We start from the raw sequence: 26,657 nt of genomic DNA, 5'->3' as shown, positions 1-26,657 counted from the left end.
AGCTCGGGGTATGAGGACCTTGTGCCAGGCCCAGATTCTGGGCCTGATGTTGAGGGCCAGGCCTCCCTAAACAATGGGCTTTCATGACCATTTGATAAATATATATTTTGTCAAATCTGCAGACTTTGAAATTACTGATATAGGTCGACCTATAGTTAGTAGTTAGTTCTAATTTCCTTTTCTTTCCTTGTCATCTCACAAGCATGTGTCACTATCCTAACCTGGTATCACACTTGATACGACCCACTTTTTGTTTTAATATAATATCGGTATCGAAACATTCTTCTTGTTTTTTAATGGGCTTATGGTTTTTGTGCTGTAGCGCAACCTACGCCTAGACACATGGGCTACTGTTAGTGGGGTCAAGATAGTCATTTTGCCTATCCCATGTGTCTGGGCACAGCCTATGCCGACAATATCATCTTATCTGGTGTGGATCAAAATCCTCCATGCCCAATCCCAATTTTGACCACACCGGAATGACAGATTCTAGGGTTTTTGGAACCGGATCCCTGAGTTTCAGATATAACTCAGCAATCTATCTGTTCCGGATCAAACGTGTCTTGTTTTTGTCATTTTTAATAGAGTTTTTTTTTTTTTTTTTTTTTTGTTTGTCACTTTTGTAAGTACTTAGGTGACAACCAACTTTTCCCGTACAGCGATACTCCAAAACTTCTCTCGTTTTGTTATTTCTCACAGCCTTATTTGATAGATAGATAGTCACACCCGAATCCTCCTTGTTCAGAGTTATATGCATCAAAATGACTTCTGCATCTGCATTGCCCACCTCTTACAGACCCGTCATCAGCTTTTCTCCAACTCTTCCTTCTTGCTCTACTAGAACCCCTAAAACCTTTCTTTCGCCCTCAATCCCCACGTTAGCACCGCCTTCCATTGGTGGGTGTTCCTCGAGAAGCCCCATTTCTCAGAGGAACCTGGTTATTTGGCAGAAAAGCAAGATTGAATTTGTTAGAACTGCATCTCATAGTGATGGTGTTGAGGGTGATGAGCTTATAAAAAGAGAAACTGTCTTGAGTAACGTATCATTGGAGTTTACTCCAGATTTTGTTTCCCGGGGACTGGAAGCCACTGTTAATCGATTGGTTAGTAGCGTCTGTTTTGCATTTTTTTTTTTTTAAATTTCCCGCTTCTGGATATTTAGTATTGGAATTGTTATATTCTGTGCCATCCATGAACATAACAGCAGTAGATGATTTAAATCATATATGGTTTCCTCCAATGACATGGTTTTTTGTTTTTTCGATTTGTTTTGTTTTTGTTTACTGTCTTTCTTAACTTCTGCTTGTGCCTCTGCCATCCTTTCACGTGGGTTCCAGGATTCCTAAATGTTTGTGAATTTTACTTCCTGGAATGTTTGCCCGCATTTGTGCCTGGAGTGAGTTGGCCTTGCGTTTTTGCGCCAATGCTTTGCCGAATTTTATATCCTTTACCAAACTAATGCTTTCATGTCCAAGATTGAAACCTAAAGGTTCTTACGAGAGTATTAAGTTTTTAATGTTGTATGACTCTTCTCAATTTTTTGGGTTTCTCAACAGAAATCCCTCTATCAATATTTTGAATGTTATTCTCTTTTGATTGCAGAGCAAGTGGCTAGTCACAGCCATTTTGGGGGCTTTCATCCTTTATAGGCATGATGCTGAAGCCTTGTGGGCTGCAATTGGGATTATCGTAAATTTCAGTCTCTCTGTTACTCTGAAGCAAATTCTCAACCAAAAGCGACCCATTTCCAATTTGAAGTCTGACCCTGGGATGCCATCTTCACATGCACAATCCATCTTTTTCGCCATCATTTTTCTAATACAATCATGTCAGTTCTTCATAATTACTGCTTCATTTATGCTTTACTTTGACCTGAATGTTAGGGCCTGCATCGCTTCGATTATTCCAAATTGGTGTAGTTCCTGTATTGGATGTCATCTTTGCATGCACAACTTATCTTTTTCTCCATCATTTTTGTAATACAATCATGTCAGTTCTTTACAATTACTGCTTCGATTACGCTTTACTTTGACCTGAATTTAGGGTCTGCATCGCTTCGACTATTCCAAATTGATGAAGTGCCTATATTGGATGTCCTTTCGTATTCCATTCCTTGTATGGCATGAATTAATATCTTTGGTATATTATGAGTTTTTATTATAATGGAAATAAGTCATAGTGATGCAGGACAGGTAGGGCTTAGGCCAATTTTTTTTGGCTATGACTAAGAAATTAAAAATAGGGGAACAACAAATAGAGGTAATAGGATTGATGGGAGAGGGAAGATTTAGGGAAACCAGAGAGGAATTAAAGGGTTCGGTTGCGGTGGGTGAGATGGGGAAAATAGGCTGATATGCTCGATAGTGTAACAGAAACATGTTGGCTTAGGCTTAGTCAATTGAATTTGAAGGAACTAGAAAACAGAATGAGACCATGTCAAGAATGACATCAAGATTTAGGATTCTGCTTTAAAGAAGCACACTAAAGCATTGCCAAAATTAGATCTAAAGATCTAAAATTGAGATTCACAAAGTAAAAGTTTCAGGTATTGAAAATCACAATTCAAGAAACTAGAAAAGGTATAAAGAAGTGAATCTCTTTCTCTTTTTGGTGCAAGGTGAGAATTTGGATCAAATCACAGCACTCAGAGCTCTTGAATCATATCACATCTTATAACACCAAGCTTAGAGAAACATTTTCTTTCAAATAAACCATGCTCCCTTTAGAAAAGATTAGGATAACTTAGCCTCCTCCTACTTCTGTTGGAACTCTTCAAAAGTGGAAAATAAAGACTAAAGACAGAATATTTTTTCTGAAATGATTTCTGTTACTTATGTAAAAACTAAAAGAGTTTCAAAAGCAAGCTTGGGCAGCCTGTCAGTGCAGACAACCAAGGTCATTGGATGATTGAATTGTGACTCAGCTACAGACTGCAGAGTATATAAAATCATCCCAGGTGATCCCGCCGGTTCAGAATATTTCCCTTTGGACCTGCTGGTCCGTTCCAAAAGTCCTCAAGGTTCTCCGTAATACCATATATAGTTTTAACTCTGACAGGCTGTGCAAACAACCTAGATTCTTGGAGATTTTATTTTTTTTTCCTGTGAGGCCCAAGGAGAGTTGAACTCATGACCTCTAAATTGTGAGGTATTGGTCCTTGCTAACTGAGCTACCCCCTTGGGGTTAAATTTGAATCTTGACTCAGTGACGGAGCATAGAAAATCATTCCAAGTGATTCACTTCAGTTATGCTGACCCACAAGTTTCTTCATCATACCGTCTACAGTCTAAATATATTTCCTCAAGTGAGGGTTAAACATTTTGTAGAATAGCTCTTAGCGAAACTGGTCCAATGAGACCCAAACATCCTCCTTTTCATCAAAATGTTTAAATATGGTTTCATAATTTTTGTGCATTAAATCGCTTGAATGCCATTCAATTATTAATTTATTTTCAGTTATTCCTTGTTAAACCTTTTCTGGTGTCAAATGTGGAGCCCTTGTCACTCCAGAAACTAACAGTTTTTCTTGGTCATCTATTGAACAGTATGAGACTAAGCAGAAAATAGCGACACTTAGGACCATAAGAAATTTGAAGAATTCATTATCTGGTATACTTTCTTCAAACCTGAGAAGATAATATCAAAGGAAACCAGATCCTGACCATCTAAATGAATCCCTGCACCAGTTATTTGGCATCAGCTGTGCTTAACATATTTTGCAATTTCACTATCCATAAGGCTGTATAGAGGGTGGGCCTTGGTGCAATGGTAAAGGTTGCTCCATTGTGACTAAGTGGTCACAGGTTTGAGTCTGGAAACAGCCTCTCTGTAAAAACAGGGGTAAGGCTGTGTACGTTATGACCCTCCCCAGACCCCGCAGTAGCAGGAGCCTCATGCACAGGGTGCACCCGTTTTTTTTTTCTTACTATCCATAGGGTTGTATCTTCTGTAAGATTATAAGCCCTCGTGTTTTGTCTCTCTGCCTTCGACCAAATTCCTTGAAGGATGCTGTCACAATATATGAATATCCTATTCAAATTAACTATTTTGAGGCATCTCTAGGTTCTTCGTAACCTTTATCCTTACATTTGGTCCCTCAAAAATGGTTTCAACTTAGGGACAGCCACTAGACTCAATTGGAAGTGGTATAATAGCTGCAAAAGGAAACTTGAAATAAAGTATTCATTGCCCAAGTTGAGTTAGTTGTCCAGTTTTGGATTACTGAATAGTGAATAGAATGGTGTTCAGACAGTGAAGCTGGTTCAACTTGAATACACATTCATCCACTATTTTTTTTTTTTAATACTGCTGAGCAGTTTGCATAACTTGGTGATGTTGTTCACTTGGGCATTTTTAGCTGAAGAATTTGCATGGAACATGTATGATGGCCATTTCTATTCACATATGTTCTTTGGAGCCAGGTTGATTGTGTACTATTTTGGTTACTTTGTTCAGTATTGAAACTAGAGCTTGGTTTGCTGTTCTTATCAATTAGACATCATTACTGGCAACTGCACTTCTCAGATGTGATGCTTTTATCCTTTTCTGTGCCAGTGGTTGAATGGCTGGGGGTCAATGAACTCACAGTAATTGTTGGAACACTTGTATTGGCTTGTGGCTCATATCTTGTAAGTTCCTAACATTATGTCTTTCAACTTCTTATAACAAGTGATTTTTAATGTCAGTTGGTTAAGGCCCCACAAAAGAGGGTTTATTTTTTCCCATTCCATTTATTTACTCTTGACAATAGGGAAGGGACATGTGGTGAATGAACACATAAGTGCATTCAACAATAATTATTGAGAAGATAGCTGGAAATGAACCATTCTTATGAATCATTTAATTGAAACCATAAGGATTAGGTTTTAAAAGCCAGAAACGGTGAAAGCTGTAAAATGAAGAGGAAAGATTAAAGTAAAAGGTAGCTGATATTATGCATTTCAATGTCATCTGTGTTGGCAGTCATGGCTACGTGTGGCTCAACAAAATCATACCATCAATCAAGTCCTTGTTGGCGCCATCTTGGGGTCCATTTGCTCCATCTTGTGGTTTTGGTCATGGGATGCAATTGTGGTCGAAGCATTTTCTTCTTCTTTGTGGGTTCGAGTCATTTTTGTACTGGGGGGCGCTGGATGTTTGGCCTTTTTTCTGTGTGTAGTTCGATACTGGCTTGAAGAACAGTGAGCTTGTATATAGGATTCAGAACTATAAATTGATATGCATTTGGAAACTGAGAACAAGATGGTTGCACATTAGCAATCCAAATTTTGTGTAAGCAAGAGTTAAACCAATATTCACTGCACTTTTTCTAGCCAGATGCTAGCTAGTATTCATGCTCACAGAACCCAGTTGCCCCGTCGATCCTAAATGTTGATTATCCATACCTAAGAGAAGGCTGATTTTGTTTGGACCGTGGGAACTAGATGGCCATAGTTAAAAACCAAATAAACATATGACAATCTTGCATAGTGCACACTTAAGTACGAGTTGGAAGTACAGGACCAAGCATCCAGATGGGCTAGAATCATGCTATGCTCCTATTATTTGTGATCTTTCAGGTGACATGTTGTTGATTGGATCTTGATTCAGACTGGACTTTTGGATCACTAGTGCTAGAAAGAACGGTAACTCTCAATGGTATTTGCATCACCGGCATTTCTGGCTGGTTGTTTGAATTGTTTTGTACTGTTTTCCTGTGGAAATCTCCATATGACATCCAACTTTCGACGATGGTACGATTTGAGTTCAGGTACCAGGTGATATGTATTTTATATACACAGGACGAGTTGATGAGTTTCCTTTCATCCACAATGAAGAGAAAAACTCTTAATCCATGGGATCTGACCCTCTGATTGAACTAAGAAAGTACATCAGACCTTCAAAAATAGGGGCAGAAATTAACGATGACATTTGTTGTTTTAGGAGTCCAAACATAGTGTCAAATCTCCTTGGATGAAGAGATTTTCTCTTCCCTGGGTGGCGGGAAAAATTTTCCATACATAGAAATGAAGGATAATCCGATCAGATCTTATTTTTTCGGTTAAATATGTTGGGCTGCATTGGGGTATAGGGGCTAGGGTCTAGACATTTGCCTGTGAAATAATGAAGATCCGCTCAATCCCAAGCCATGTGAGCACTGACTTAACAAATTACATGAATGCATTAGTACTTCGAAAAAAAAAATATGGGCTGTATATCCACCAAGTTGCAAACTAAATAGGATGTGTTTGGTTGCATTCTTGGAATACATTCTAGATTAATAATGCATTCCACTAAATCATATCACATGTTGCCTAAGATTCAATACTTCAATCCTGCCGTTGGATCAAAATCCATAGAAACACACACACACATGAAATTTTGTTAGAGGCATGGGATGAGAGGAAGGTCCCCTATAACACGGACACATGCATCATTAACTAGTTTTGGTAAAACTAGTTCGTGATGTTAAGGTTTTCACCACTTTTTCCTTGCTTGGTTTTTTGTGTCGATAGAGTCCTCGAATAAGGAGGAAGCAAACATTGGAGGGCCAATGGACACGGGAAGAAATAGAGTGAACAAAATGGGTAGTTGAGGAGTTGTTCCATAGTTATATGCAGTAATGTAGAGCATTTTCCTTGCCCCAAACATCCGATTTTTTTCCTGTCCTGTTCCTTGTCTGGTACAGTGGTTCAGTTTCACTCATAGGGAGGCAGAAATGACATTTTAACCTCCCTCGGGCAGTGTGTTCGAGCAGTGGGTTAAATCGTCATTTTTGACTCCCTATGAGTGGAATTGGATCAGTGTACCGGGTAGGGAACTGGAGGCGATAATGATCCCTCCTTTCCCCCCCCCCTCCCGAAAAGATGAAGTTGGTGACGACATCCTAATACTCCGGAAGTCTGGGCTTCAGGATGGAGCCGCACACTAATGGCAGTTTATATCGTTTGGTGGGATTGTGCGTGTAAAAGGGAATAAATAATGAATGGATCAACTATGATAATGCACAATCTCAACGGTCACCTAAGGATTCAAAAGAAGAGTCTTCAAGCAACAAAACTCTTCAAACGTCTCTCTCTTAGTTTGTAGATAACAAACTCATGTACATCTCCATCTCTTGTAACAGTCACAAAGAAGTTCAAATTGTTTATAAATACAAGATATCCGAAACCACTAGATAAGGTGTGAGGACAATTCAAATCCCATCCGTTTTCAAACTCTATCATGGTATCAGCCTAAGTGCCTAAGCACTCGATCCTCCCTTCTTGTCTCCTTTTTTTTAAAATTTTCAAAGTCTCGTAATGGCCACTTCCCCTTCGTTGGCTTCCTCTGTCTCATCTTCCCTAATCTCTTCTTCTCCATCAACTCCTTTTGGTTTTGGAGGAAATATTTCTCATATCCTCCAGATCAAACTTGGCAAAAATAATTATCTGTTGTGGCGAGCTCAGTTTTTACCTCTCTTTCGACTTCATGGATATCTTAAATATGTTGATGGAACGTATCCTTGCCCACCCGCCACTGTCACGGCAACACCCACTGCCAACACCACTGTTGCTGCCTCAACAACCATGGACAATCCAGAGTATGTGACCTGGCAGCAGCAAGACCAAATGCTTCTTTGCTGCCTCATCTCTACCCTAACCGAATCAGTTTTTTCATTGGTGGTTGGTTTAAATACCTCTCATGAAGTTTGGAATGCTCTTGAGAAGCATTTTGCATCCCAATCACAAGCTCGGGTTATGCAACTCGAATTCCAACTTCGATCCTTGAAGAAAGGAAATGTCTGTTGCTGAATATGTTCAACAAGCCAAGACTTTGGCTGTGCATCTGGCTACCGCAGCACACCCAGTCCCTGATTACCAAATGGTGCTCAGTATCTTAAATGGACTAGGACTTGAATATGATGGGTTCGTGACTTCGATCACTTCACGACTTGAACCCCTTCCGTTGGATGACTTTCTTGGCATTCTCAACAACCAAGAGGTTATCTTGCAAAGTCGAGCAACTGACGTAGTTCCAACAGCTCCCAGTGCCAATGTTGTTGTCAAAGAAAGCACTACAACTCCTTCTTCCTCTTACAAAGGACGAGGACCAGTCGTGGAAGAGGTCGTGGTCGGTTCTACAATGACAACATGGACCATCGATCCACAGTGTACTACCAAGTGTGTAATAAACCTGGTCATACAGCCATTAGATGCTATCAAAGGTTCAATCCGAATGTTACACAACAGAATCAACTTGCTACCATGTATGCTGCTTCACCAAATACTGCACCTGATGCTGCCTGGTATCCTAATTCTGGTGCAACACATCATCTCACATCCGACCTGGCAAATCTCTCCATTCCTTCCACCTATAATGGCACCGATCAAGTTCGGGTAGTAAATGGTTCAGGTTTGCCTATCTCTCATGTTGGTTCCTCTACTTTGCGTACTCCTTTGTCTTCATTTGCACTCAAAAATATTTTTCATGTTCCAAATATACAAAAAAATCTACTCTCTGTGGCCAAATTTACCAAAGATAATGACTGTATATTTGAGTTTTACCCTGATTTTTGTTGTGTAAAGGATCGATACTCGGGGAACCTCCTCATGCGGGCCAGAGTAAAATGATCTCTACCTCCTCAATGGTGCAACTGCCTCAAATAAATCAGTTTTCTCTACTGTTCGATCGTCTGTTTCAAGTACTTCCAATTCTGCCACTGCCTATGTTGGTGAAAGAGTTCCTACAATGGTATGGCATGATCGGTTTGGACACCCTGCTCAACGTGTAGTGACCTCGATTATTTCAAAACATGCCTTACCTGTAGACCCTTCTTCATCCTCTTCTAAGTTTTGTGAACCGGCCATGTCAGTTAAGCAAGTCTAGTCTTTTTCCTTTCAATAATTCTGTTTCTCGTTGTAATGCACCATTGGAATTGATTTGTTCAAATTTATGGGGTCCATCTCCACTGCCATCTCTCTCTGGTTTTAAATATTATATCTCTTTTGTGGATGATTATAGCCGTTACACTTGGATGTTTCCACTGACTGCCAAGTCAGAAGCTCTCTCTACTTTTGTTATTTTTAAAGCACATGTGGAAAATTATTTTGGCATTAAAATCAAAAGCTTTCAGTCAGATGGTGGAGGTGAATTCAGGAAATTCAAAGATTATTAGCAGCCAATGGCATTTTTCATCGATATTCTTGTCCACATGCACAGGAACAAAATGGAATTGTTGAAAGAAAGCACGGGCACATTGTTGATTCTGGACTTGCACTCTTGATAAGAGCCAATTTTCTCAAGACCTATTGGGATCATGCATTTGGTATGGCAGTATTTTTGCTCAATAGAATGCCTACACCGGTGCTGCAGAATATTTCTCCATATGAGAAACTCTTTAAGAAGGCACCAGACTATATTGTTATGCGGGTTTTTGGATCTGCATGTTACCCTTGGCTACGCCCATATCAACATCACAAGTTGGAAAATTGCTCATTGCAATATGTGTTCCTTGGTTATTCCATCCAACACAAGGGTTATAAATGTCTTCATCGTCCCACCGACAGGATATATATTTCGCGCCATGTAGTGTTTAATGAGAATAAGTACCCATTTGTGGATCCTTCCCCATTACCCACTTCCACCTCAAAACCATACTCACCCGTCATCTTACCATTACCCGTACCCATTGTGACTCAGGGGGTGCAAACAACAACCAGTTCACCATTATCTATTTTATCTAACCAATCTCCTAGCATAATACCACTACCAGCCCACCCACAGTCAAATTCACCATCAACCCAACCGGTTCAGTCGGCAATTATTCCTTCTCCACCATCACCCCAAATTGAACCCACCACTTCCATCATAAGTCAACCATCACCTCAAACTACAACCGTGGAAGCTCATCAACCAAATCCTATCTCCACTCATCCACTGCAAACCCGGTTCAAAAATAATATAAGAAAATTGAGAGCCTTCAACTCTGAGTTACAAACTGTTTGTCCACCTATATCACCCAATACCACACCCTCTAAATGAACATGTTTCACCACAGCCAATAGGATCCACAATGGCGAGAAGCTATGGTCGCAGAATTCAATGCATTGGTTAGAAATGGGACGTGGGAATTAGTACCATATCAACCTTCAATGAATGTAGTTGGGTGCAAGTGGATTTATCGGATCAAGATCAAGTCTGATGGTACTATTGACCGATATAAAGCACGTTTGGTTGCTAGAGGGTTCACTCAAGAGCCTGGTTTTGACTACGATGAAACATTCAGCCCTGTGGTTAAACCCACTACTATACGCCTTGTTCTCTCTCTTGCAGTCACATACAGTTGGGATATTCGGCAATTAGATGTTCAAAATGCCTTTTTAAATGGCAACCTAACTGAGAAGGTGTTTATGGTACAACCACAAGGGTTCATTGATAGCCGGCACCCTAATCATGTTTGTTACTTGCGTAAGGCGCTATATGGGCTTAAACAGGCACCAAGTGCCTAGTATCATCGATTAAGTTCATATCTTATGTCGGTTGGTTTTCAAGCTTCACAAGCCGACTCATCACTGTTTATTCAAAGAGAGGCTGGTCACATACTGTTGCTACTTGTCTATGTTGAGAATATAATAGTCACAGGAAACAATTCAACTAGCATCTCTTCTCTAATCTCAAAATTGGGAGTTGAATTTGCTATCAAAGATCTTGGGCGGTTGAATTACTTTCTTGGCATTGAAGTGAGTCACTCTAGCACTGGTATTCACTTGACTCAAGCAAAATATGTAGCAGATTTGCTCAACCAAACCAGCATGATGGACTCTAAGCCATGCTCCACGCCTATGGCTCCATTGGGTTCGAAGCTCACAAAGGACACAGGGTCTGAATTTTCAGATGCAACCTTGTACAGGAGCACGGTTAGTGCCCTTCAATACCTTACCTTGACACGGCCAGATCTGTCATTTTTAGTCAATAAGGTGTGCCAGTTCATGCACAGCCCAACATCGGATCATTGGATGGCAGTCAAGCGTATTCTTCGGTATATCAAAGGCACAATCAATTATGGACTCTCACTTAGATCGGATCCAAAATTGGACGTCACTGCATTCACTGATGCTGACTGGGCAGGGTGCCCTGATGATCGCAGATCAATCAGTGGCTTCTGTGTCTACTTTGGTCCAAATCTGATCTCTTGGAGTTCGAAAAAGCAACCAACCGTAGCACGCTCAAGCACTAAGTCCGAATATAAAGGAATTGCCAATGCCGCTTCGGAATTAATATGGATACAGTATCTTCTCCATGATATGGGCTTTACGCTATCCAATCCACCGTTAATATGGTGCGACAATATTGGTGCGATTTATTTAGCCGTCAATCCGGTTCTTCATGCTCGGACAAAACACGTCGAGATCGACTATCATTTTGTTCATGATCAAGTGTCCAAAAAATCCCTTGATGTTCGGTACCTGTGCGCCCAAGATCAAACGGCCGATGTCATGATAAAGCCGTTATCTCATTCACGATTCAGATATCTCAGGGACAAGCTTACTATTCAAGAGTCCCAGTTGTGCTTGAGGGGGTGTGATAACGCACAATCTCAATGGTCACCTAAGGATTCAAAAGAAGAGTCTTCAAACAACAAAACTCTTCAAACGTCGTTCTCCTAGTTTGTAGATAACAAACTCATGTACGTCTCCATCTCTCGTACCAGTCACAAAGAAGTTCAAATTATTTATAAATACAAGATATCCGAAACTACCAGATAAGGTGTGAGGACAATTCAAATCCCATCCGTTTTCAAACTCTATCAAACCACACGTAGCAATTGATGAACGTATATCTTAGAGCTAATAATCATATTTTAATTTGTTTTCATAAAATACCGTCCTTGTAAATGATAAAAATAGTACAGATGGTTGATTCTCACATGTAGGTTCACTTGTTGACACGGAACCAAACTCATAAATAATAGTCGAACGAGTCTACTTTGCTACTTAGAATAAGATGTTAGATGTGTCAGAAATAGAATAATATTTTCCCGCGGCTTACTCACGCGACTCACGCCAGGTGATCCCCTTGGGCCTTTGTACTCATTCCTTTTCCCAACTGGAATGACAAGGCAGCTCAGCAGAGTACTCGCAGCAGCAGTCATCAGTTCATCACTCTTCACTGTCCCCTTACTTGGCTTCTCCCTCCGTCTCTTGTAGCCAGGTAAGAGCTGTGAGCAACTGCAATTAGTAGAAAGGGAAAACGTAGCGAGAAATTCCTGTCCTCGAAAATTTTTTCTTCTTCTTCTTCGTTTGCGGATTCGTATCTCGTCGTGGAAATTAGGGTTCATCATCATCTTGACTAAGAGATACCGGAGACTTTTTTTTATATTATGAAAGATTTCTAATCGTGTCTTCGAATTTGCTTTCCCCTCCCAATTTGGTCTTTTCAACATCTTCTTTACCGAGTTTGATCCTTCTGTGGATGGCATTGCAGGGGATCGATTGAATCCATGGAGGTTGTTTTAGAGGAGAAAGACGCACCCAACTGGATTTACAGAGGAGAAGGGGCTGCGAATCTTGTTCTTGCTTACAACGGATCTTCTCCTCATTTTGTACGTTTGATTAACTTCCATTCTTTTGCTTTTGACCTTTTCTTTGTTATTTAATATATTTTTTAGACCCGAGTTTCCGTTTCAAGGAGACTTCTCGTGTTCCAGACCTTTTTTGTGTCATTGATGTACTGGTCCAGTATTCTGTCTGCTACGAAAACTAGTTGCGAAAGGTAACCAAAACGAACACTATAACAACAAAAATTTATAACTGCGAGGCAGAAATAGCAGCAAAAACAGCTTTACATTAAGACCTGATCACCCAGATAACAAAATTTCAGTAGCAAATGAACAACTGTTACAGTAGTAATCTCTGTGTTCCTTTATATTTACAACTCATAGTAATTTCATTTTACCATGTTACAGTAGCAATGTTTTCTACTGATTTTGATTTCATATTCTACAATTCCCCAGAGTGTTTTTTCCCCTTTTAAGATAAAACTCAAACAGAATGAGGAAACTAAGAACCCAAGATTCTTGATTCTATATGTCCTTAGAAATGATCAAACATGGTAAAATGAGATTGCTATGAGTAGTTTTGTTTTAAATCCTATTATAAATAGGGATTTGCTTATATAGTAATCCTAATTTACTGAAATAATACAAATCAAATATAAAAATGAAATTGTAAAAAAAATAAAATAAAATAAAATAAAAGATCTTGCTTCTTTGTTAGAGCTCCACAGTCCACACTTACATGCACCACCTATAGTTTGGACTGCCAATGTATCCTTTACTTCATCTGCACAATAGGAGACATAGGTACCATGTGGGACCCATACGATCATCGAATGTCCAGCTCCACAGATATTAGTAGTGCCTTCAATAGCTCGAATAACTCCAGTAAGAAAAACTGACTGAACTTAGGTTGTATTGCACCGCATTGGAATGATCCAGAAAATTAAATCTCCATGTTCTATCCACAGTTGTACTTGTAATCCTTAAAAAGTATTGGTGATTTATCAATTATGAAGGCCTAATAGATTTTGGGATTCCTCTTCCCGAGGAAGTCCTACAATGTTAGGTCTCCTCCTCACTCTCCCTCATATAATCTCATTTTGTTCCTTTCTATAAAAAGGGAGTGAGGCCATGAGAGGGGTATAACCCCTTTTCCTATGCGAGAGTGAGTGAAGAGAAGAAAGGGAAGAAGATAAGGTGCTCTCTCTCGTGTTAGTCTTACGTGTGTTGTGGCGTGTTGGCGTTCTCTCTATCTAGGAAAGCAGGGAAGGTACTATTTCTCTTCATGTAGTTGTCATGATGAGTTTTCAGGTGAGAGTATTATAATCTTGATCCACCTTGTTTGGTGAGTTATTCTGTTATCCAAGAGTAGGTTGTTATTCTTGATGTTTATTAGCTTTTAGCACTGCTTAGAGAGAAGATCTTGTAATCCCATTATTGATTTATTATTAAAGGTTTTACCTGGACGAGGTCCCGTGGTTTTTCTCTTTCGCCTTGGAAGAGTTTTTCTCCTTAAAAATGGTGTGTGCTTTTGTAGTTGCCTTGATTTGTTTCAATGTATTATTTATGTTGTGCATACTTGGTTATCGTTGTGTATCTCTATTAATTGCATGATAACACAACTGACTTCAGTTTATATGATAATTGTTTAGAATTCATTGCACATCTATCCCATGATAACACAACTGACTTCAGTTTATATGAAAATTGTTTAGAAATGATTGCACATCTTCCCCATCACTGAAAATCAGAGATTTGGATCTATGTTCACCTTTGAAGATATTGATTTGAGAATCCCCAAATCCAGCAATAATTTCATGTGTGGATTACCCACATCAATTGAAGGAGAAAAATGTACACAAGAGAAAGCAGATCAATCTCGTTCAGCAGCAGGGTTTTGACACCTCTGGCTGGCTTCCTAATGCAATTGTGCCTTCACCTCTCTACAATAGCTACAATAAAAAGTAACTTAATTTTATGCATCATTTAAATCAAATATAAGAGATTGGGTCGTCATTTGAAAGTCTTTAGATCACATTTCCAATGCATTTTGTTTCACAAAAGAATATTTTATATGAAAGTTATGCCTATTTTAGTGCAATATATTTTGTCTTTGCCAGGATCCATGTAGCCGACCCCATTTAGTTGGGATAAGGTTGAGTTGTTGTTGTAGGGTCATACGAGGCAAAGGGAATATTGAATAATTTTGAATATAAAGGTCAGTTGGCTAAAAACAGTTATGTTGTATAATAAAGGTTTTGAGGATGAGTCAGGATGATATAAGCCTTAATGCATCTATGTAACTATCACGGCCTTTCGCTCTCAGGTATGCATTTTTTCGTTGTTAACCTGTGTCAGGTGAGATCATACCAAAATTGGGTGTGTGCAGTTATACATCTATATCATATCAAACCTGATCTTGGAATTGGAAACCATTTCCTCATTGCTGCATCAATTCTAGAATTTCCAATTTGTTGTGCGTTCTTTATGGCTTTTTTCCCGTCATCGATTTATTGTAATGAACTGGTTTTACTCATTGGCTGTGGTTCGTTGTACAAATATGCTTCAATTTGGATCTCGTATCCATTTCTATTTTGTGTAATCCATCTTTGGTTTGATGGATACAGGTCGGAAAAGTGATACGCATACAGAAGGCTCTCCGGAATGGTTCCCAATGTATTACTGATACCTCAGTTTTGTCCTCACATGAATGTCTTCTTTGGAAAGATACCAATGACCTTGTGTCATCCACTTCAACGGAAGCTGTTCGGCAACTATTTGTGCACTATGTGATGAGACCCTTGCTAGGCTCTGAATATGTTGATGCTGGGGTATGTTACTTTTGTAAGCGTAATTGATATGATTTAGCCTTTGAGGGATACAAGGAAGAGGGTTGACTGAATTTTTAAAATCTGTACTGTGATCAATTTGAATAACTATCATATATATTGGTTTGCCCTTTCTAAATTTGTTGAACTTTGTGACTTTTATTATGAGTTAGGAAGTGACTTGATTCATAGTAGGTAGAGACTTGAGCTTGATGCATAATAGCATCCAGCTTCTTGATGAATCTGGAAGTCTAAAGCCCTACTTTATTTCTGATCTGGTTGGAGTTCAGGTTTAACTTGTTAATTAATAATTATGACCTAAGCCTGTGACCTTTAACTAAAACAAATGCTACAAAAACTTACAAGACTACAATTGGAGCCCAAACAAGTCCACTTGACACCAAATACTAAAACTACCCCTTTAATCCAAACAGAAACAACCTTATGCCCCCTATGTAATTAATTAGAGATAATATTGAAGATGGTGTTGTTCTTTCTTGAAGGCAAGTTGAGAAGCTATAGTGACTTATGTGATTTGGTGGCTCCTTCTTGGTTGCTTTGGCTTGGTGTTTGAAGGAGTTTGTGAATTTTGACATAGCTTACTCAGGGAATCTATGGCAGTCCATGATTCGCTCCTGAGAATCTTCTTATGTTTTGAAGTTGTTTGTAGATTTGGACATCTTTTATTTTCTTTGTGTAGCACCTAGAATTGAAAAATAGTTGTACACCTTGACTATTTACATATTAATAAATATTTTTTCCGTATTCTTTTTTTTCCTGTTTATAGTTCTCCTGGATATTCATGTTTATATCTTGTATGGCACATCATATGCTTGATTGCATATTCATCTATGCTAACTGTTCATTTATTGCTGAGGAGAGGGGGGGTGAGGGGGAGGAGAGGGGGGAAATGGAAACTGGCAGCACTGGTCTTACAGTATGCAAGAGAGGGCATAAATTGGACATTAAGGAATATTGCTATCAAGGTGTGACATTTGGCTGTTGCCAAGTTTAGAATTGGCCAGCTAAATGATTTATCTGGATTGATTCATTTTCAATGTAGTTTGTTGATATAACATGGAGTTCAGCCGATGTTACATTTGATGGTAAAGATTAACCTGAAGTTCATCTGAAAATGGCAGGCCGGTGTCCTTGTGTCTAGGAAATTCTTGGAGTCTGTCGAAAACAATGTTTCCGTTCAGCGTCCTGCTTGGCGAGTAGATGCTGCCAAGGTTAATACCCTGTGTGATTCAGCTCTTCTTATTTCTGATCATTCAGTTTTTCCTCATGGTAAACCTCTTCACTAAATGTTTATTTTGCAGAATGTTTTTTTTTTTTTTTTTTAAATATTTATTCTCACAGAATTTCACTTGTGTGAACTTACAAGCTATTTTACACAGGTAGGGATGCAAAGGTCAGCATCCCATGTGGGTACAGAATTTTTCTTACCGAAAATGATTCAAAAAGAACATCTAAGGTGCTATTAGGCTGTCAGCTGTCAGGTTGGAATTTAGTTGGCATCCTTAACTGCAGGTATATAAAGTAATGCTCCTCAGATTCCTATCCAGCTGCTGATAGCTCGGTAGCACCTACAACAGTGCATTCTAAACTGCTGAGCTTTGTTGTATCTTTTTTCTTGTTTACAATTAAAGCATCCCATCGGAGAGGAGGTTTGGCAGGATCCAGTGTGATTAGTACAGAAATATGTGAATGAAATAAAGTGGGTGGGAAAGGGAAAAGAACCCCACCCCCCATTGAGCTAGATCATTATGTGAGAATTTGAAAGTAAGATTGTTCTTTCTGGAAGCAGGTTTTTGCTGTATCGAAAATATTACTCCCTCTGTCCTGCAAAGACAGTCCTTCTTCCCTTTTTTTGGCTACCCCAAATTGTTTGTCCATCATACAAATTACGTAATAGGCTTTTAGGAAATTTACCATATTAACCCTTGTATTTATTATCACTTTACATTTATTATCCAATTTGAAAAGCATTTTCTCCCAAGTTATGTAAAGGCAATTTTGGAAAAACAAAGGGACTTTTAATGCTTTATACACTTTTTTTTCTTAAACTTCATGTTTCTCCAAAGAGGATGGTCATTGCAGGACAGGGAGTAGTAGTTCTACTAAAAACAAAATTTATTGGGACTATTTCATGTATAATGGTTAGCCATTACCATTATGGTAGTTTGTTGCTTTCTGTTTCTTCTGATATTCCCATACAACCAAAGCAGCAACAAGAGTTAATTTTTGACGAGGAGCCATTGATGGGTGTGATGGTAGAAGCTTGGGTTGTCAGCATGAAAATATGGCTTCAATTTTGAGAGTGGCCACTTCATGCATAAATTGACGAAGTGTAGGACAGAATCCAATCTACCTCTCCCGGGACTCTTCAATAGCAGAACTCGCACTAGGTTTTGGCCCTTTTATGTATTTATTTTTTTAATTATTTTTTACAGATAAATTATTGACAAGATCATTAGCACTAGAAGAAGTGCAAACAAACAGGTTTGTGTTATGCTAGGGATATCTTTGACTTAATCTAATTAGGCAGTTGATGGAAAAGTTTGGAAGGAAGGATAAAGATCTTCCTATTGTATTTAGTGAATCACAGCAAGCATGCAGAGGGTTCATTGACACACTAATGAAAGGTATAGGATCCATTGAAGTATTATTTTCTGTGTTCAGGAAAAAAAATGTTTCAAGTTGCTGTATTGATGAATTAAGAATATGTGGGAGAAGGATCACATTCCTTATCCTTTGCACCATATCTAGTTTAATATGAGAAGGAGTCTAGTAATCGATTAGGTGCAAGGCACAATAATGGGGAACCTCACTGAAGTAGACTTTGAATGCCCTTGCCTTCTTGGTTTTGAAAGAGTGGTCTAGTAATCAAATATATGCTATATATTGCCGACAGTGGCTCAGTTCTGCTCTGTTTGGCTCCTTGGCTTGTGCCCTAAACCCTTAGAGAAGAAAATAGGGAACAAGAGAAAGAAGCCAGAATCTAATCTAAAGACACATCTTTTCAGCTACAAGCTCAATTTGCTTTTTCCTTTTTTCTTCTATTTCCTCTCCAGTATTAAATTCTGCTTTACCTAACACCCCTCTCCTAATTTTTCCGAAACAAACCAAGTACTGTCTTCTTGTTCTTCTTCTTTCAGCTCTGCCTTCACTTTTTTTTCTCCTTTGCTTCTCTCCTTCTCCTCCTCCAACACAACCAGGTACTTATTCTTTTTCTTTCTGTTCCCTTCTCTTCTTCTTCATCTTTCCCGACTTTTGTTTTCCCAGCCAAAGACTGCAAGGCTTTTGCCTTGTTGGGGAAGAGCCCTTGGTTGTCACATTAAAACAACTGTGCTAATATGCTAATGTTGGTCTTTTTAATTGTCATTGTTGACTTGAACCGAGAATGGGTGAATGGCTTGAATGATCTATGAGATCAATCAAGCTCTCTATTTATAATAATAAAAGAGATAACAAGGGGAAAACACTATTCACTACACTGTTCATGTGAACAGTGTCACATCCCTAATTACATTTCTACCCTTGCTCATAAATACATAAATAAAACACCCAAAAGACCAGAAAACTTCCACAGTATTCTAGATTACATATTCCAACACTCCCCCTCAAGCTGGATTATACAAATAAGAGAAGAAAGAAAAACCAGCTTGAACTAAAAAGAAAAAAATAACTCCATAATAATGCTAACACTCCCCCTCAAGTTGGTGCATACAAGGTACTAATGCCCAACTTGAACAAAATGGGAAGAAACTAAGTTGCATAGAATCCAGCTTGACGAGAGATGAATGCAGCTCCCAAATAAACCTTCAAGAACTTTAAATATAGATCTTCAAAAAAATAGGCAAACTTGATCAAGAAAAAAAGGCAGCTTTCAACAATCTTCTATAGCTATCCGGTGATGAATCTCGATGATAATCTTGAAGACAAGCAACTAGGGCAGCAAGCGGCGAAACAAATGAATCGAGCGACAAAAAGATCAACCCTCAGAAACCTCATATAGGCGGGTAATAACCAAACATCTTCAATACTCTTCATCTCCCCCTTACGGAAAATTCATCCCAATAAAGAAGGATTCCCAATAGCAATGGTGGAAACACTGATCTTCTATGTTTTGCACCAAGTATTCCCGCAAGTTCGCTTCTACAATGTCTACAGGTGTCGTACATAATCTCCCCCTCACGTGTAGTAGTACACGCGGACATAACGATGATAATGTAAGAGATAAGGCAAAAATATAATATTCCAGAATTTTCCAAAAGGTGCTAAGGGAATGGAAAAGGAAGAAATGGCAATTTAGAGAATACCATTATTGTCCAAAGTGGTTATGGGTATATGCCAAAGGTATGTTAGGGGAGGTGGTCAAGTGAAAAGAAAAGTTGTGGGATAATGAATTATGGAGAAAAACAATGCAACATAGAAATTGTCCACCATCTTCAAACAACCAAACAAACTCCTTAGATGGAAACTCCTGCAGGGGAGAAACACCGAACTCCAATATTCACATCTCATAAGTCATAAGTATACAGATCTGATTTGAAGTAAGGAAAAGCTCCAATCTTCAAGGCTTGATCAATCTTCAAACAAGGAAATACAAGTGTGCAAAAACTCCAATTTATAAACTCCATCATGCTAAATAGAACTAACGAAGATATCTGGACAGAATTGATGTAATAAACTTCAACAAAAAACTTGGATCGGATTTGAATTAGTAAACACTGCTAGGAACGAGCTCCAAAGTAAGCCGAATATGAAGCAGTAGAAGAGCTTCACAAAACTGAATAGGTTCGTAGTTGCAACCAATAACCATGGAACAATGCTGTTGTAATCCCAAATAAGCTGATCTCCAAGTTAGCAAATTCGAGTCTTCAACAATGAAAGAAATTCAAACTCCAATAGTAGGATATTCAGACTCAATAATAGGACAGCAATAGTCCTCATAAAGGCAGCAGTAACATGTCAACTAGTCATGCTTACAGAAGCCAATCAATAGAGCAAGGTATGTAGTAAAGCTTAATAGAACCAGCAAGTATAAATTAATTAACTCAACAGATCCATAGGTAGTTGAAGCAGCCAGCCACATAGGAACAAGTAAAAGAATAGGTTGATAAATGATGAAATCGAGCCATAAGTGTGAACCTGAATTTTTTTTCAAAATAAATCCATGAATGATGTTGAAACTTGGGTCGAGTACTCCTCTGATGGTTATAAAACTCTCCTAAAAAAATCAGCAAGAGAGGACTGCTTTAACCCTTAAATCGATTATATACCATGTTGACTTGTCAAAGATTGTTGATGGTTTGTAATAGATGCTGTCCAAAGCTGCTTGAATGGATCTCCAATACGAATAACCAACCTCTTTTTTTGATTGAGACTTGATCTTCAAGAGGGAGAAACACAAAAAAAAATGCAGAAAAATAGGGCAGCAGCTATCTTGTGTAATATAACTTCTTCAAGCCATGAATAGTTGAAGTAGAATGTCCCTCTTGATGGTAGAAACACCTCCAAAAAAACTCCAACAACAAATCAACCCTAACCCTAAAATCGATATGTGTCGGGGTTTTGTAAAACCACGAAAAGGAGGATCGATTGGGGTTAGGGAGTCTTCAAACACTTGGAAAGAGGCTAAGACTGAGGTCGAGTGGTCCTTGTAGTTGGAGTAATCATCCCTCAAAAAATCAGCAAAAACTGAAACCTGTAACCCTTATTTCAATTGGAGTCAGGGTTTTAGCAGGTAACCAAATTAGCAAATTAAGAAAGTTTTGCTGTATAAACAAATCCATCCATCAGAAAGGGTCCAAACTTAGGTCGAGTATGGCTTGTAGTAGTAGGGAATCACCCCCAAAAAATTAGTTTCATCTGAAAAGGGAAACCCTAAAATCAATTGGAGTCAGGGTTTTGAAAAACCTTGACAAGTTGAGATCGATTAGGGTAGGGGTTGGAAAGGTTAATGAAAGATGGAGAAATAGAAAAAAGGGAAGGAGGTCAATGGAATAGGGTAGGAAGGTGCTGGAAAAGAGAGCAAAGGGAGCTCCAATGGTGGAAGGTCAACCTTCATTAGTGATAGGAAGTTGATCTCCAAAAAATTCTGGAAAGCTCCAATTCGCAAAGATGGTTCCAGCAGAATTTTAATGGAAAAAAGAGATTGAATGGAGGAGGGCAGCAACTAAATCATTGGTTAAGGTTTTTACCTCATTAGTGCTGCCCCCTTACAAGGATGAGAAGAAGAAAACCAGAAGGAGGAGAAGCCGAGAAAGAGAGAAGGAAGAAGTCGATTGGAGAGAAGGAGTAGGGTTTTTTTCCTCTTTTTCTAACCTAGATCAGACCAGCTCTGATACCATGTTGACTTGAACCGAGAATGGGTGAATGGTTTGAATGATCTATGAGATCAGTCAAGCTCTCTATTTATAATAATAAAAGAGATAACAAGGGAAAAACACTATTCATGACACTGTTCACCTGAACAGTTTCACATCCCTAATTACATTTCTACCCTTGCTCATAAATACATAAATAAAGAATAAATAAAACACCCAAAAGACCAGAATACCCCCACGGTATTCTGGATTACATATTCCAACAGTCATGTTCATTGCAGTTTAATTTTAAGCTTTATAATTACTATATATATATAATATAGGGGAAAGTGTTTTCTACCACGCCAGAGTGCAGTTTCCCACCAATGAGAGTGTGGGAAACCAAATCGTCCAGTAAGGGGTTTTAATGAGAGAGTGTGTATGTGGGGTAAACGGGTAGGAAGTGAGAGGGTTTGTGCAGGAATCTGCACACTGGCGTTGTGGCAATATTTTTTTCCCTATATATATAATTGTGCCTGAGAACTCTTAGGCATGTGCCTTGCCTTGAACCTGACACAAAAGGGGGTTGTTCCTTGAGTGCACTTGTTTCAAAGACGTTGCAGCTATAGTTGGCTTCTTTTTTACCTCAAATAGAACTGATTGGAGGGCGAGGATCCATGTGTCTGACCCCATTTAGTTGGGATAAGACTGAGTTGTTGTTGTATGTGCAATGGTCTTAGAAATGCTTTAGTCAATATTTCAAGATAAGAATGGAGATTGTAGTCATACAGCTAGAGAATGTCATTTATTTCAAGTAGTTTTGGTGGTGTTAGAAGTGGCCTAATTAGTCTTTTCATTTCAGGTCTTCTTAAAGATAGTCCATGCATATCAGTGGAAATAAAGGTGCTTCTCTGCAATTTTCTCTTCATCTTTGTTCTTGATGGCTTCTGCTGCTGCATTTTTTGTAACAATTTTTTTCCCTTTAAGTGCCTTATCATGTCCTCCTTTGTTTTTGTTTTCATCTTGAGGAAGCACAGCCCAAGTGTGGATTTATTCCATGTTCAAGATTCATAGCTGAAGGTAATGCTATTAAAAGGAGTATAACTCGTTTCAGAATGCACCAAGTCCTGAAGCTTCATCAAGGAGAGGTGATTTCCCATCCTTTACATTCTTTTCTAGACCAAATTATTGTAATTTATTTAAATTGTATTATGAATTGCAAGGTACTCTTTTCCTAATAAGCAATGCTAAGATGCCTAGATAAGTATATGGATGTGCAAAGGGGATGTGGTTCTGTATTTCTAGACTTGGAACTGGGGTATGGATATTGATGTTGAATCCAATATGTGGATGCTAATCTTTAATTACCCTTTTCTTGGATACTCAATATCAAATCCAGTATGCTATGCTGTGCTTTAATTCTATAGTTTGTATAAACTACTAATTTCATTGCTTTAGAATTATATCGTGATAAATTTAATGAAATTTTTTATATTGCTCACTATAGAATTAAAAATCGCTCAGGAACATCACATGAAAGACCAGCTTGTTTCGTCTTGTCATAGAATATTATGCAATTAATCGCACTTTATAGCATTCCATGGCTTTTTTTTATTGGTAGTCATGTACTGCATAGAATACCACGTTCAAAGGGTTGCGATATCGTGACCCATGGAAGCATAGATTTTTCATACTTCCTGAGCCCTAAAAGCAACGTGGGGGACAAACCAGGGAACTTGGGGCAGTTTTGTACCTTTTTTTCGAAATAACTTGTCTGAATCAATTTTGCCTAACTAGTGGAAGAGGTTGTCCAGGTGCACCGTTTCACCATTTTATACATGGAAGGATGAATGTCTCAGCTTTCATCGTAATTCAATTTTTCCATTCAGAGTAATCACTGTTTAAATAAGCCAGTCAATAATTTTAGCTGGGTTTTTTAGATAAAAAGCAAAATGCTGGAACTGTGTTCTACCTATGTCCAACTCATAAAGACGAATCTGATTTATATGTATTCAACAATTACACACCTGTAGAGGGATTTATTTTGAATAAATTGCACAATTCATATTTGATTTGGTCATTTAAGATTCAAGGTAGGGACCATCACCTCTGTGATGGTAAAAGCTTGGCTGCCAGCATGTAGATATGCTGATTCAAGTCTCAGAAGGTTAGGACCGACTCCAGTGCACCCCTCCAGGGAACCTGCGAAAGCAGGACTGCACTGGGTTATTGCCCCTTTTTAGTTTAATATTTAAGGTGAGCCACATTGTATTCATAAGCTTATATAGTTACACATTTTCTTCCAGCTAATGGCATATGTTTCTTCAGATTTCACAGATAAGTGAGTACGACCCACTAGATCTGTTCTCTGGATCCAGTGACAGAATACATATGGCTATCAAGGCTCTCTTTGCCATACCGCAGAACAATTTCCGCATATTCCGCAATGGTTTTCTGGTTTTTGGGGACTTGGGAGGTGGCACTGGCAATACTAATTTCGTGGATAGTGAGGCAGTTGAAGATTCGCTTGAGGTTCTTATCCAAGCGGATCATGGCCTGCGTACAGAAAGTTTTCTACACCTTGTATCTGAGGCAATTTTGAGATCTGGAGTGTTGGACCGGCTTTTGAAAGCACAGAAGCTTGATCTGTTTGACATTGAAGGGGCTATTCATGCATACTACAACATTGTTTCTCAGCCTTGCGAGGTATGTAAAGATTTGGCGGACAGCGAACTGTCACACATATATTTGTCTCTGCATTCTCTTTCTTTGGAAGAAAGCCTGAAGATTGTGAGGGATTATTTGATAGCGGCAACTGCAAAGGATTGTAGTCTGATGATCAGCTTTAGACCAAGGGAAGACGGGGATCAAGGGTCCCCGCATAGCACTGTATATTTGAAATCAACAAACCAAAGCTTCGACTGCAAGGTATGATAATTTCCCAAGTCTTAATGTTCTTTTCTTGGATAGGTACCAGTCAGTCAACTGCCATGGATTGCATAATAATTGGTGTCAATAACAGGAGTCTCTAAGCCCCACTTGGTTTGAATTCATCCTGAACTCTTCTTCATGAATATACCATTCATGGAACTTTTTCTTTTCATGATAAAATAGCATTTTCTGGAATTTTCTCCCTTAATCATAAAAGTTTTCCAGTCTATCAGTAAGTTGATATGGTCGTGGCAAATTGGATTATGCTAAATGAATGCCCCAACCTGATCTGACACTACCAAATCAAGACCATTTCCTATATATTGAATTTCTTATCTGAATTGCCGCATCAGCACATTTTACAGTGTTTATTGTAAGTCGATGTACACTTTCTTTATATTCTGAAACCGAGTAGAGAGCTGCTGCAGATCGTCGGAGATGATTGGAAAAACGCTAGTGGAACAGGAAGAAGCTCCATTGATGTGAAACCTTGAGCATGAAAACACGAAAAAAGCCATGGAAACATCGGGAGGTTGCCAGACGCATCTGAAACCTTGAGCCAGTAAACCCTAAACCTGAAACCTATGACAACGAAATTCCTCGAAGCTTGATGACCCCACCCACCATTAATCTTTTTGTTATGAACCTCGTTGTCGGAAACAATAGAGAAAGGGAGAGGGAGGGGGAGCAACTTGAACTGTGGGCAGGGGAGAGGGATGGTCTGAAAATCAGGGAAATGCGGGAGGGAGAGGGAGAGTCAATTGAATCCAATGGACCTCATTTCCGAATCACTTGTCCAACACGTCATTACCTATCCTTAAATCAGCGGTAGGTTGACCCTCCCTCAGACATGACATGCGTTCTGTCATTAATAACAAATTGTGCATTCCACTTCCTTTTAGCCTTGGTGCTCATTATGATCTATCTTAAAAAGTACCGAAAAATAAAAAGGACTGTTCATCTAAAATTGGATGCCTGAAGTTTAGGTCAGTACGACACATTTCATGTTCACCCGCTTGTGCCGGCCCATCCCAGCCCACCCAGGTGCAGCTCTAATTGATGAATGTCGTGATAATTTCCTTGATCAGGTGTTAGTAGGATGAATATTTACCCTGGAGCCTTTACTGCTCATTGCTTAGCCTCCAAGCTTTTCATGCACTTAATCACTCATCCTGAAAAGATGGGCAGCAAGATAGGAAGGCTTTCTTTGTTGGATTTTGTATTAATTTTTGTTTATTAGTTGTTTTGTTGAAGGGGGGGGGGGGTTTGGGGTTGGGTTTGTGTTTGTTTTGGTGGTTGGTAACAAGTTGCTTATTTGTTGACATGCATTTGCTTGTAAAGTGCTTCTCCCTGTAATTATGCTTTATACTCCTTTGAGATCTCATTTGGGTTGTGAACCTGTAGGTGCATTTCATTGATTTGGATATGAAACCCCTGAAGAAAATGGTTCACTATTATGAATTGGACCAGAAGATAGTGAGCTGCTACACTCAAATGGAGATGGAGCATGGACCATCAAATATTGCTAGCAATGTGGGTTTTGAAGCTAATGATATTCAACCCAATACCATCGATGAATGTCCTCAGTGAATTTTGAAGGAAGTGGAAAGTACTTCAGATTTAACAACGTAATCCAAATTGGGTTTAAACATAATTGTAAAATCAGTTGAACCAAACCTATGTTAAGATGGCTAAATACGATGGGAACTATGGTCCTTCCATAAATTTTTACTGATGGAATAAAAAATTCCTGATTTAAGAGGTAAAAAAGAGTAATATGTTCACCAGGGTTGTTATCATAGTTATACACCTTTGCTCTTTTTCTTTTTAATTTTTTTTTTTTTGGGGGGGAGGGGGGAACGGGGTGTGGGTGGTAGGATAAAACCTTTGCACATCTCAATATATCATCGAGCAAAAGGAATATTTTCAATACAGTCAGAATCAAAGCAACCTTCTGATAGAACTCTTAGGGTAATCTTTCTTCCCTTCCCCCCCCCTCCCCCCCCCCCCCCCAACCTCCCAACAGAAAAACAATAATGGGTAAACATAGCTACCAGACAACTGAAA

At 38.9% G+C, this 26,657-nt stretch overlaps 2 protein-coding genes across 5 annotated transcripts; both read left to right on the top strand.

Moving 5' to 3' along the window:
- The first annotated feature begins 761 nt into the window (after positions 1-761).
- Positions 762-5,219, top strand: LOC122661729 (lipid phosphate phosphatase epsilon 2, chloroplastic-like). Its single transcript, XM_043857227.1, has 4 exons — positions 762-1,103; positions 1,603-1,828; positions 4,555-4,628; positions 4,963-5,219. The coding sequence occupies exons 1-4, from the start codon at positions 762-764 to the stop codon at positions 5,182-5,184; spliced, it is 864 nt and encodes a 287-aa protein (XP_043713162.1). The 3' UTR covers positions 5,185-5,219.
- A 7,132-nt stretch (positions 5,220-12,351) lies between these two features.
- Positions 12,352-26,189, top strand: LOC122661798 (inositol-pentakisphosphate 2-kinase-like). 4 transcript variants are annotated; one of them, XM_043857307.1, is made up of 7 exons: positions 12,352-12,562; positions 15,145-15,348; positions 16,488-16,635; positions 22,522-22,562; positions 22,688-22,807; positions 23,988-24,587; positions 26,013-26,189. In XM_043857307.1, the coding sequence occupies exons 1-7, from the start codon at positions 12,461-12,463 to the stop codon at positions 26,178-26,180; spliced, it is 1,383 nt and encodes a 460-aa protein (XP_043713242.1). In that variant the 5' UTR covers positions 12,352-12,460; the 3' UTR covers positions 26,181-26,189. The 4 variants fall into 4 exon arrangements, with proteins under 4 accessions (XP_043713242.1, XP_043713240.1, XP_043713241.1 ...); XM_043857305.1 differs by having other exon boundaries at positions 25,995-26,189; XM_043857306.1 differs by having other exon boundaries at positions 12,353-12,562; positions 22,697-22,807; positions 25,995-26,189.
- The last annotated feature ends 468 nt before the right edge of the window (positions 26,190-26,657 follow it).

This window comes from Telopea speciosissima, chromosome 5 (genome assembly GCF_018873765.1).
Source record: "Telopea speciosissima isolate NSW1024214 ecotype Mountain lineage chromosome 5, Tspe_v1, whole genome shotgun sequence".
In the NCBI taxonomy this organism is placed as follows: domain Eukaryota; kingdom Viridiplantae; phylum Streptophyta; class Magnoliopsida; order Proteales; family Proteaceae; genus Telopea; species Telopea speciosissima.
The sequence above is the reverse complement of the archived record's forward strand: the minus strand, read 5'-3'. Positions and strand labels throughout refer to the sequence as shown.

Bases quoted from the DNA above. Each gene is read 5' to 3' on its own strand.
- LOC122661729 (XM_043857227.1), top strand. From the start codon at position 762: ATGACTTCTGCATCTGCATTGCCCACCTCTTACAGACCCGTCATCAGC. The intron at 1,829-4,554 runs GTCAGTTCTTCA...TTTCTGTGCCAG, and splicing joins CATTTTTCTAATACAATCAT to TGGTTGAATGGCTGGGGGTC. The intron at 4,629-4,962 runs GTAAGTTCCTAA...CTGTGTTGGCAG, and splicing joins TGGCTTGTGGCTCATATCTT to TCATGGCTACGTGTGGCTCA.
- LOC122661798 (XM_043857305.1), top strand. From the start codon at position 12,461: ATGGAGGTTGTTTTAGAGGAGAAAGACGCACCCAACTGGATTTACAGA. The intron at 16,636-22,521 runs GTAAACCTCTTC...TTTTCATTTCAG, and splicing joins TCATTCAGTTTTTCCTCATG to GTCTTCTTAAAGATAGTCCA. The intron at 24,588-25,994 runs GTATGATAATTT...GTGAACCTGTAG, and splicing joins ACCAAAGCTTCGACTGCAAG to GTGCATTTCATTGATTTGGA.